The following is a 12,636-nucleotide window of genomic DNA, read 5'->3' on the forward strand; positions in this document are numbered from 1 at the left end:
ACTTGAGTTCATACAGGTAGATTGAGTTGGATCTAGAAGCGTAAAGAGTCAAACATTTATGGCAGTCCAGGTGGATGAGATCAAATAGGGAAATGAAACAGGAACAAATCAGAACAGTTTAACTCTAGTTTTAGAGTGTGGATCAAGGGTAATAACTCTGAGAAGGGACAGTGAGCACATGTTGTAGAGAGTCTTTAGTATCAGGGCGAGGTTTACTGTGGTAGATGGTAGGGAACAATTCAAGAATTTGCCTTTGTGAATGATATATGTATTGCTCTAAGGATTGGAAACTTCTCAAAGAACAGTGTCTGTCTTGGTGTTGGTATCCTGAAGAGTTACCATAATAACTATATAGTAGGAAATGTTGAATGGATTGACTCAGTTTCACATATAGTTATAAAATTGTGAAATTTTAGAGTTCAGAAGGACCTGGTATTAAATTTATGCATTTACAGATTTATAAACTCAGGGAGAATTGGCATCTTTATGATGACTTCCTGCTTTCTATTCAATAACATAATATGTCTTTCCTATTTATTTAGATCTACTTTTATATTTTGTATTTGAGAGTATTGTAAAGTTTTCATTTTGTGTTGTAGTCTTTAGCATTATGAAGTTTCTTTTATCTTCTTTAATGACTTCTGCCCTGTGTCTGATATCGGTATTGAGGTCTCTATTTTGTTTTTATTTGTATTATATTTTTTAGTACACTTCTACTCAGCCTTTTATTTTTAATCTGAATTACTTATTTTAGGTGTATCTCTTGTATAGAGACTAGAGATGGATTTTTCTCTTGTAGCCAGTCTGAAAATCATTTTTTTTAAATAAGTGAGTTATACACATATATGTTTATTGAAAAAGAATGCTGTATTTAGGCTTGTTTCTGTCACATAGCTTTCAAACATCTACTGTGTGTGTATACAAATCTTTCCTGTACTGTTTTCTTTGTGTTCTGTTCCTTTTTTTATTTTTTCCTTTTTTGTATTTTGGAAGGTTTGATTTCTGTTCTAGTTGTTATCTTTAATCAAAGAATTTCTCTTAGCCTTTCTTTAGATACTGACTTTATTCCCTACTATAAGCAACACTAAAATTATCTAGTAACTGTTTCTTTCCTTTGCCTCTATCATTTAATTCTAGTTTAATTTCTATGGGGTTAAATATGTTCAGCTTTATACTAATTGATTTATGAGCTTCAAGTTGTATCCCTTTATTCCCAGTTAATATTTAAGAAGTTAGTGAATTTGATTTCTTCTTTCTCCTATTTTGCTGGGTTTTTTGGTGTGTGTTTTTTTACATTTCTAAGGCTTATAACATTTATGTAACTTTTCTCAACTTTATCCCCATTAAAAAAAAAAAACAGACTTTTTAAAGATCAATTTTAGGTTCATAGGAGAATTGAGAGGAAAGTACAGAGCTGCTGAAAGTTCCCTTTCCTCACATATGCATAGCCATTCCCATTATGAACATCTTGCCCCAGAATGGTACATTCGTTAAAATTGGTGAACCTAAATTGACATGTGATTATCCCCCATGTATATTAGTGTTTACATTAGGATTCACTTTTGGTGTTGTACTTTCTGTAGGTTTTGACTAAAATATAATGATGTATATCTGTCATTATAGTATATGAATAGTTTCACTGTCCTAAAAATCAAATTCACTAAGTCATGTCTGACTCTTGCAACCCCATGGACTATAGCCTGTCAGGTTACTCTGTCTATGGGATTCTCCAGGGTAGAATACTGGAGTGGGTTGACATTTCCTTCTCCAGGGAATCTTCCCAACGCAGGAATCAAACCCGGGTCTCCTGCATTGCAAAAATCCTCTGCTGCTGCTAAGTTGCTTCAGTCGTGTCCAACTCTGTGCGACCCCATAGACGGCAGCCCACGAGGCTCCCCCATTCCTGGGATTCTCCAGGCAAGAACACTGGAGTGGGTTGCTATTTCCTTCTCCAATGCAGTAAAGTGAAAAGTGAAAGTGAAGCCGTTCAGTCGCGTCCAACTCGTAGCAACCCCATGGACTGCAGCCCATCAGGCTCCTCCGTCCATGGGATTTTCCAGGCAAGAGTACTGGAGTGGGGTGCCTTTGCCTTCTCTGAAAATCCTCTAGGTTCTACCTATTCATCCCTCCCTACTTCTTAGTCCTTGGCAGCCCACTGATCTTTTTACTATCTCCACAGTTTTCCCTTTTCAGAATGTCATATAGTTGGAATCATACAGCATGCAGCCTTTTAAGATTAGATTATTTTATTTAGTCATGTACTTCTTTTCCTCCATATCTTTTCATGGTTTGATAGCTCATTTCCATTTAATGCTGAGTAATGGTTTGTTATTTAGATATCGGTTCAGTACAGTTCAGTTCAGTAACTCAGTCGTGTCCGACTCTTTGCAACCCCATGAATTGCAGCACGCCAGGCCTCCCTGTCCATCACCAACTCCCGGAGTTCACTCAGACTCACGTCCATTGAGTCAGTGATGCCATCCAGCCATCTCATCCTCTGTCATCCCCTTCTCCTCCTGCCCCCAATCCCTCCCAGCATCAGAGTCTTTTCCAATGAGTCAACTTTTCACATGAGGTGGCCAAAGTACTGGAGTTTCAGCTTTAGCATCATTCCTTCCAAAGAGATCCCAGGGCTGATCTCCTTCAGAATGGACTGGTTGGATCTCCTTGCAGTCCAAGGGACTCTCAAGAGTCTTCTCCAACACCACAGTTCAAAAGCATCGATTCTTCGGCGCTCAGCCTTCTTCACAGTCCAACTCTCACATCCATACATGACCACAGGAAACACCATAGCCTTGACTAGACGGACCTTTGTTGGCAAAGTAATGTCTCTGCTTTTGAATATGCTATCTAGGTTGGTCATAACTTTCCTTCCAAGGAGTAAGCATCTTTAATTTCATGGCTGCTGTCACCATCTGCAATGATTTTGGAGCCCAAAAAAATAAAGTCTGCCACTGTTTGCCCATCTATTTGCCATGAAGTGATGGGACTGGATGCCATGATCTTAGTTTTCTGAATGTTGAACTTTAAGTCAACTTTTTCACTCTCCACTTTCACTTTCATCAAGAGGCTCTTTAGTTCCTCTTCACTTTCTGCCATAAGGGTGGTGTCATCTGCATATCTGAGGTTATTGATATACCACAGTTTAATTATTCATCCACTTAACTGAAGCATATTTGGTTGCTTCCAAGTTTGGCAGTTATGAATGTATAAACATCTGTGTGCAGGCTTTTGTGTGGCTATGTTTTCAGTTCCTTTGGGTAAATACCAAGGAATATGATTACTGGATCATGTGGTAAGAATATGTTTGGTTTTGCAAAAAAATTGCTGAAAGTCTTCCAAAGTGGCTGTACCATTTTGTATTCCCACAAGCAATGCCTGAGAATTCCTGTTGTCTCCCATCCTTGTCAGTATATATTGTTGTAGTTCTGCTTTTTGGTCCTTCTACTAGGTGTATGGTGGAATCATGTTGTTGCTGTAGTTTGCATTTCCCTGATGACATATAATATGGAACATCTTTTCCTGTGTTCATTTGACATCTCTATAACTTTGGCAAGGTGTCTTTGCAGATCTTTTGCACACTTTTCAATCAAATTGTTTTCTTACTGTTGAGTTTTAAGAATTCTTTGTATATTTTGGTTAACAGTCCTTTATCAGATGTCTTCTGCAAATATTTTCTCCCAGTCTGTGGCTTGTCTTTTCATTTTTGTGTATCCTCATCTTTTATTTGTAGTTCTACAGTTAAATACATTTGTTTCTCATCCCCTGTCCTTAATGTTAAAGCTTCTCCTTTTTTTTCTTGATTATATGAAACTCATTCACTGCTTGATTACTTTGGAAAGCTCATGGGAGATATAGTTTCTAAAGTGTGACAGGTTTATAACTTTTAGTCTCTGGTCTTACATTTGAAGGATACTTTGACTGGATATAAAATTCTCAACTCACATTTTTTTTCCCTTGAGAATCTTAAAAATTTGATTCCATTGTTTTTAGCATAAAATGCTGTTGAAATGTGATACCTATCTGATTTTCTTTACCTGTAGCTGACTTGGCTTTATGTTTAACTTTTTTATAATGGTAACTTTGCATATCTTTTTTTTTGTCTTTCATGTTTAAATGAATTGGTTTTCCCAAGGGGTTTGTGCCCCCACATTAGGTACTTCAATCCCTGGTATCTGCAGTGGACAGATAAGCCCCAAAACATTTGGCTTTGAAAATTAATGAGGCTTATGTCCAAGAGACCCAAAAGCTCTAGGGAACTGAGATTCCAATCTGAAAGACTCACCCTAAGACCCAGCACAAAAGCAGCAGTTTGAAAATTACTTAGAGCATAAGTGAGGGAGATTCACTTGTAATCGTAAAACCTCCACCAGAAGGGTGGGGGGATATTGGGACTCTGTGGGAATGGAAGCACTTCTGGTGCTCCCTTCCACATAACTGCTGATTCTGTGGTCTGGGCAGTGTAACCACATTTTCTCAGGGTCTAAGATTTGTGAGGATTCACTTTTACTTAGTTTTGTTGAAGATGTAGTCATTGGTTTCTTCTGATATCCCAGTTGGTATATTTGGTTTTTAGGAGTTGTTGTTCAGTTACCAAGTCATGTCCAACTCTTCGTGACCCCATGGACTGCAGCACACCAGGCTTCCCTGTCCCTCACCATCTCTTGGAGTTTGCCCAAGTTCATGTGTATTGAATCGGTGATGCCATCCCACCATCTCATCCTCTCTTGCCCTCTTCTTCTGCCTTCAGTCTTCCCCAGCATCAGGGTCTTTGCCAGTGAGTCAGCTGTTCGCATCAGGTGGCCAAAGTATTGGAATTCCAGCTTCAGCACCAGTCCTTCCAAAGAGTATTCAGGGTTTATTTCCCTTAAGATTAACTGATTTGATCTCCTTGTTGTGCAAGGGACTTTCAAGAGTCTTCTCCAGCACCACAGTTCGAAAGAATCCATTCTTTGGTGCTCTGCCTTCTTTATGGTCCAGCTCTCACATCTGTACATGACTACTGGAAAGACCATAGCCTTGACTCTATGAACCTTTGTTGGCAACGTGATGTCTTTGCTTTTTAACACACTGTGTAGGTTTGTTATAGCTGTCATGCCAAGAAGCAATCATCTTCTAATTTCATGACTGCAGTCACCATCTGCAGTGATTTTAGAAGTTGTTGGAGAATTTAGGAACTATGCTGCCACCAGAATTACAGCACAACTAACTCATTATTTTATTAGTGTATCTGTAGCCAATATATAGGGAGCTTGGATTTTTTTTTAATCTCTAAGTTTGAAAGATAAATTTACATGTAAAATTTTTTTTAAATGGCATATTTTAACATCTTATTAAAGGAATTTTTTAGCATCTATTTATTACCTGTTGAGGAGTTATGTATAAATACAGGACTTTTGTCATTAATATTCTTCTTGATTTTAAATGTAATATATATTGCTTGCCTCTGGTTGCAGTGTTAAATGGGTATAGTCTCCTAATGGACATTTTAGACTAATTGCAGTATGGTACATGAAATTATCTATAGGTAAACAATTGTTAAGGTGAACATGAAACAACTTCACTAAACATTAATTGAAATGAACCTGAGTTAATTGAAGAAATTCCTTGCTTGATGGAAACAAATATGTTCAGAACAAAGTTAAGGGAAAAAAATGAAGTTCTTTAATTGTTTATTTTCACAGGTAATGAATAATTATACTTAATCTTTGGATATTTTATGAAAATTTAATATGTGAGTTAGAATTATTTGTAATTTTAGATTTGCCTGGTTGTTTCCACATAGCAAGTGCTAAATAAAAACTTCCAGTGTGAATGTTGTAGAAGGGGGGCAGTATTAATATTTTATAATTTTATTAGTAAAGATTATATAGTCTTCTGAGTCTAACATCAAACTTTGGAAATAAAAAAAAATAAAATGATCAATTTCTCATAGGAACTGAAGTTAAAAGATGAAGAGTGTGAGAGGCTTTCTAAAGTACGAGATCAACTTGGACAGGAGTTGGAGGAACTCACAGCTAGTCTGTTTGAGGTTGGTCTATTTATGTCTTGGTCAAGAGCAATGTCTTAATTTTTATATATTGATAGAATTATTATTTGAGGGAATCTTGAAAAAGATATGCTTAGCTTCATGCATATTTGTAAGTCCTCTAAAAAATATTTAAGAAATGTAGAGGCTACAACTTAAAATGATGTAAAAAACTATGGGCTACTAGAATTGCGTGGTTTAAAAATGTGAATGAAAAGAGAGGAGGTAAATTTTAATTTTAATTTTACCAACTATTTAGGGGCTGCTTTCAAGTAACTTTATATGATTGCATAACACAGGTGGAAAACCTTTGAGGTAGTTTTCTGAAAGGGGATGATTTGAGGAACATTATCTCCAGCCTGCCACAGGATCAGAATGTCTACCTGATTCAAGCAGTGTTTCTCAGTAGGGGTGCCATTGACCCTGTAGGACATTAGCATCCTTGCTGTATTAATCAGGGTTTTCCAGGAAACAGAACCAATAGGATGCATGTCTATACATACATATGTCTATATATGTGTAGAAAGAGGCTTATGTAAGGAGGTTGGCAAGTCCAGAACCTGTAGGATGAGTTGGTAGACTAGAGACCCTGGTGTAGTTCCAGTCTCAGTCCAGAGGCCAGAGAACCAGGAGAGCTGATCATGTAGTTCTAGTTTCTAGTTCAAAGGCTGTTAGGCTTGAGACCCAGGAAGAGCTGGTGTTTCAACTTGAGTCTGAAAGCAGAAAGAATTCTCTCTTACTTTTGGGGGATGAGCCTTTTTGTTCTAACAGGCCTTCAGCTGATTGGATGAGCAGCACCCACATTGTGGAGGGCAATCTGCTTTACTCACTTTACCAATTCACATATTAGCTCATCCAGAAGCATCTTCACAGAAACATCCAGAACATCTACCTTAAATGCCTGGCACCTGGGGCCCAGTCAGATTGACACACAGAATTAACTATAACACTTGACGTTGTTCCCAGTATTCTAGTAATACTCCCTCATCATTTTGACAATTTTTAAGTATCCTTGTGGAGGGTGGGGAGAGGATATTATTTTCTAGGTTAAGAACCACTACCTAGCGCACTTCCTTTAGGTTATAAGATCTTTAGCCTTCAGAGGCTCCTTATCAAAAACATTGATGTGTTACTAGAATGGCTAGTGTCATTATCACTTTACCAATATTTTCTTTTTTCCCTGAAAATTTGTTCTTAAAATTTTTAGTGTAAAAATGGATTTTAGGGGAAACGTTTCTTCACCCTTGTTATTTTTGTATATGCAGAATCTTTTTTAGTTTTAGGTGTGCATATTTGCTTGCATAGTTGTAATCCTAATATATTTTGTACTTTAAATAACATCTTTTCATGTTACTGCATGGTCAGTGTAATGAAAATCATAATCTATCCAGTGTATATTCCACAGTTTTTATTGTTACAAGTAATATTGCAGAGGATATTTTCAGAAGTGTGGGCTTTCCATGTCCTCCTCTGCTCACACCCCTTTGCTCTCTCACCTGTCTTTCTTTGATGAATGTTTAAAAACTTTTTTTTTGTTTAGTTAGCTAGTTATCAGAGATAATAGGAAGATAAATTTAAGCTTAGAAATAGTGGGAAATTAAAGATCTGGAGAGCTTCCTTGGTGACTTAGATGGCAAGGAATCTGCCTGCATTTTCAGAGACCCGACTTTGATCCCTTGGTCAGAAAGATTCTCTGGAGAAGGGAATGGCAACCCACTCCAGTATTCTTGCCTGGGAAATCCCGTGGACAGAGAAGCCTAGTGGGCTACAGTCCATGGGGTCTCAGTCGGACATGACTGAGCTACTAACATACAAAGATCTGGAACAGGAGTTATGTAATGTTACATTTTTATATGTAGAAGGAGTGTACAGAAACATAAGGCATTTCTTTCAGTACTGTCCGGTTAGAAGAAAATTTTATAGTATAGTGTTAGTAGATAAGAAAGCAAATACATTATGCTGCTTATGGTAATGTTGGTTTCCTACCAGCTTGCCCTTAATTTTAGCCCCCACTTAGTTCCCCCCAGCTGCATGTACGTGTCATTTTGTTAGATGAAGTAGGAGAACAAACAGAAACTTTTCCCTGTCTCCAGCAGGATGTGAAATACCAGAAGTGCAGTTTGTGCAATGAATGAAAAAGTTATCTAAAAAGCATAATTTTGGGGTCCCTAATTTATCTCTGACCTAACAGTGACTAATAACCTTAACTGTGTGTACTTTCTGGGAAAGAAACTACGCTGATTAAAGATGATTTCAGTAATGAAGAAAATTGTATTCAAACCAACTGCTTACTGAGTTTAGAAAAAAAGTAGAGTAAGTTTTTCTGTGGTCTCAGTTTTGCCTTCATGATCTCAGTTTACCATTGTTTTATGAAAAAATGTTTTTGCTTACATTTTATGTATATGTGTAAATAGTTTTTTCTTTTTTTAAGAATTGAAGATTATTCTGAATAAACTCAATTTATATAATTTTGGTAAGCTTGTAAACTCAGATTAGGAATTTATATATGATGAATGATCTTGAATATAATTATACTTTTGTATTTAGCAAAAAATACAAGATTATAAAGTTGTATATATATGTGTGAATATGTTTTTTCTTATAGTATTATGGATTTTCAGGTAATGCAAAATATAAAGTGAAATCAGTTGAAAGAATGCTTTACAAAGTAGTCTACATTTAACATGGAAAAAAAAGATATGTAGTCTTAAGGTGGTTTTATGTTTTTTCAGCCAATTTTAGTAAATGTCTATGATATGCTTAGTTTCTCTCAACAATGCTGTAAGCACATATAGTACAAATTATTTTGTCTGTGAAGAAAATCATAAGTAGAGTTAAGAAGAATGCTGGGACTCAAATTCATGACCTTGATCTTGCTTTTAAGTATGGTGAAAGTCATAAATGGCACTTCCTTTTCTTTCAAGCCACAAAGACAAATTTGAGCATGAACCTTTGTTACGATGAAGATATTAAGAATTCTCTATGCACTAGGCACTGTTCTAAGACATATGTACTTAAATTATGCACATATACTAACACACATCATAATGTTACATACATATAAAACACAAAAGTGTTTATAAAAAGTGAAATAATAAAAATACTTAAATTTTTTATAATACAGAAGTATTCTCATTAAAACACATTGTATATGTGTATATTTATTTCGTGAGAGCGTTGTGATTGACTCTGTTATCTTGTTTTTGAAAACCTGTTTTAAATTTATGATCCAGATGATAGTGATAGTGAAGTCGCTCAGTCGTGTCTGACTCTCTGCAACCCTTTGGACTATAGCCTGCCAGGCTCCTCTGTCCATGGGATTTTCCAGGCAAGAGTATTGGAGTGGGTTGCCATTTCCTTCTCCAATGATGATATGGTCTAAATTCCGTTTTTAAAATTTAGATTTAATGTTACTGATAACTCACAGATAATACTCATCTGAAAGGAACAAGTACATCTTTTCCTGTAATAAGTCATGATAATGAATTTTCAGTCCCATTGCTAGTTACGTGAAAGTTTTTCCGTAACATTCTCTAGTGAGCTTTTGTCTTTAATGCCAACAAATTGTTTTTGAAAACTAATCAGAAGATGGTGAATAAACATTATTTTTAAAAAAGAAAAAAAAAAAGATCAACTTAATTTGAATCACTGCTAACCAGAGAGGAAAAAAATTCTGTCTTCCGTGTTTGTAAATATATGGACATGATGTTTGTATAGATCACAGGTGTGCAAACTATAGCCTGCAGGCCAAAACTGGCCTTTATCTACTTTTGTGCAACCTAACGAGCCAAGGTTGGTTTTTACATTTTCAAATGGTAAGAGGAGGAAAAAGAATCGAAAGAGATTGTGACATATGAAAACTGTATGAAACTCATATTTAAGTGCCCATGAATTTTTATTGGAATGGCTATATTCATTGATTGTTTTATTGTCTGTGGCTGCCTTCACACTATAGCAGCAGAGTTGAGTAGTTACAACACAGACCATATGACTTAGAAGCCTGAACTACTTACTACTATCTGGCCTTTCTAGAAAGTTTACGGACTTTCCTGTGTAGATGATACTTAAATAATTTTTCAGTTTCAGAATGACAGTGATAGAAAAGTTTTCAAGCTCATATATCTTTTTATGTCTTTTGTCAATTTTTAAAATCCTATGAATTATCATTTTAGATACTCCTCTTGCCTCATTCTAGATCTTTTCTCTTTCCTTTTTAGACTCCAGTTAACATTTATTTTATACCTTTCCAGTATATCCCTTATATCTCTAAGGGGACAAATCACCCCAAGTTTCAGCTCACTTTCCTCAGTTTACTTCTGGATCTTGGTCCTCTGGTTCTTCACTATTTTGTTGCACTCTAATGCCTTCAAGAACATTTTTAAAAAATTTGTCCAGCTTTTAAAAACTGTTCTCTGTAGGAAGTTTGTTCTAAGAAGTTGCATGGTCCGCCATTAATGGAAGCAGAATCCAATTCTAAACATTAAACAAATATTCTCTCCATAGCACATGTTACTTCTGGATTCATAGTTAAAATGTCACTTATCTTGAAGGATCAGATTAGATATACTTACTATTTGAGAACTACCTGTCAAGTAGTATTTTAATGACAATCACTTGTTAAAATTCAACATTTATTCAGCACATCTTAAATACTTGTTATTTTTAAAAGAAAAATGCCACAGGTATACATGTGTTCCCCATCCTGAACACTTCTCCCTCCTCCCTCCCCATTCCATCCCTCTGGGTCATCCCAGTGCACCAGCCCCAAGCATCCAGTATCGTGCATCGACCTGGACTGGCATCTCGTTTCATACATGATATTTTACATGTTTCAATGCCATTCTCCCAAATCTTCCCACCCTCTCCCTCTCCCACAGAGTCCATAAGACTGTTCTATACATCAGTGTCTCTTTTGCTGTCTCGTACACAGGGTTATTGTTACCATCTTTCTAAATTCCATATATATGCGTTAGTATACTGTATTGGTGTTTTTCTTTCTGGCTTACTTCACTCTGTATAATAGTCTCCAGTTTCATCCACCTCATTAGAACTGAATCAAATGTATTCTTTTTATTTGGCAAAACTAATACAATTATGTAAAGTTTAAAAATAAAATTAAAAAAATAAAATAAAATAAAAAATAAAAATAAAAGAAAAATGCTTGTCTCATTATTAAATTTGATAGCTCCTACAGGCTTGGACGCAAGATAGCCAGCATAATGGTGCATGGGATATTCTCACAGTTAATCTTATTATAAGCATTGATAGTAAAGCTTTTCTTATTTAAAACAATATCTGTACATTTATTATAATACAAGGGCACATACAAGGTGCAGTGTCATTACATACTCTAAAAGCAAGTGAACAAATGGGAGTGCCACCATGGAACTCTGGTGTAGAGAACTTCCACTCTCCCCTGAGCAGTCCTAGTGAGGGTTCTTTTGTCAAACTGTTAAACAGCTTTGAAGCTGATTTCTTTCCTTCTGCCTTCCATCGCTCTCTTCCTCGTGAACAGTAAATTGAAGTTCTAAGATCTATGCTCTTACATCCTGGGCGATTATTGCAAGCACCCTGTGTATTGCAAATACCCTGGGTGTATTGCAAGCACCCAGTCCACCCTTATATTTTATAGGGATTATTCCATACAGCAGAGTAAGCTTTTTAAAATACAAATAACATAATGTCATTCTCTTTCTTAAAAGGCCACAAGGCTTCATAATGGATTTAGAATAAAATCCAGAATTTGTCCTCATATTTTATTTGATTATTAGAATGTCTTCAGAGTGTAAGCTCCTTAAGAGTTATCAGCACCTGGAACGGTAGCTGAGGAAGAGATGTTATGAATAAGTGTTTGATGAATAAATGTTGTATGAATAAAGGGGAATTAAATATCTAGAGTTTCATATGCTGCTGCTGCTGCTAAATCGCTTTAGTCGTGTCCGACTCTGTGCGACCCCATGGATGGCAGCCCACCAGGTTCCCCCGTCCCTGGGATTCTCCAGGCAAGAACACTGGAGTGGGTTGCCATCTCCTCCAAAGCATGAAAGTGAAAAGTGAAAGTGAAGTCGCTCAGTCGTGTCCGACTCTTCGCAACCCCATGGACTGCAGCCTACCAGGCTCCTCCATCCATGGAATTTTCCAGGCAAAAGTACTGGAGTCGGGTGCCATTGCCTTCTCTGAGAGTTTCATATATTTGGTACTAAAAAATTAAGATCTTACGAAAGGATAAACGCAACCTTTTTCGATTGCTCTGCACAAAATCAAGATTTAATATCGATGTGTGAGTATTTTTATTGGAAGCTCTAAGGCTTCTCAGCTGTTACTCCTATAAACTACAGCATTACTGATGTGTTAATATTTTTGCTTGTTTCTCCTGTATGTCTTTGCTGTGCATAGTAATATGATACAAATTATAAAAACCTAACTGCAAAGAAGTTGGGTTTGACATGTGGATCATGACTTTTCCTTCTTTAACATTTGCAGTCTTTACACAAGTATTAATTAAAATGATCAAACTAACCTTGCCTGCCTCTGTGGTAATAAAAGAAGGTACCTATTCTTTATTCCTAATAATTGATTTGCCGATGACAGTCGCTGCTTCAGCTGTT

General features: G+C 36.4%; 1 protein-coding gene across 4 annotated transcripts in view; it reads left to right on the forward strand.

The window, feature by feature from the left end:
- The window catches only part of RAB3IP (RAB3A interacting protein), a 56,117-nt gene that overhangs the window by 28,039 nt on the left and 15,442 nt on the right, over positions 1-12,636 (forward strand). For 3 of the 4 annotated variants that reach the window (XM_055580378.1, XM_055580374.1, XM_055580375.1), the window contains exon 4: positions 5,936-6,031. The exons of the other annotated variant lie outside the window; for it this stretch is intronic. In XM_055580378.1, the coding sequence (XP_055436353.1) occupies positions 5,936-6,031 (96 nt within the window). The remainder of the gene's footprint in view (positions 1-5,935; positions 6,032-12,636) is intronic. 4 annotated transcript variants of the gene reach the window in all.

Source organism: Bubalus kerabau, chromosome 1 (genome assembly GCF_029407905.1).
Source record: "Bubalus kerabau isolate K-KA32 ecotype Philippines breed swamp buffalo chromosome 1, PCC_UOA_SB_1v2, whole genome shotgun sequence".
Classification (NCBI taxonomy): Eukaryota; Metazoa; Chordata; class Mammalia; order Artiodactyla; family Bovidae; genus Bubalus; species Bubalus kerabau.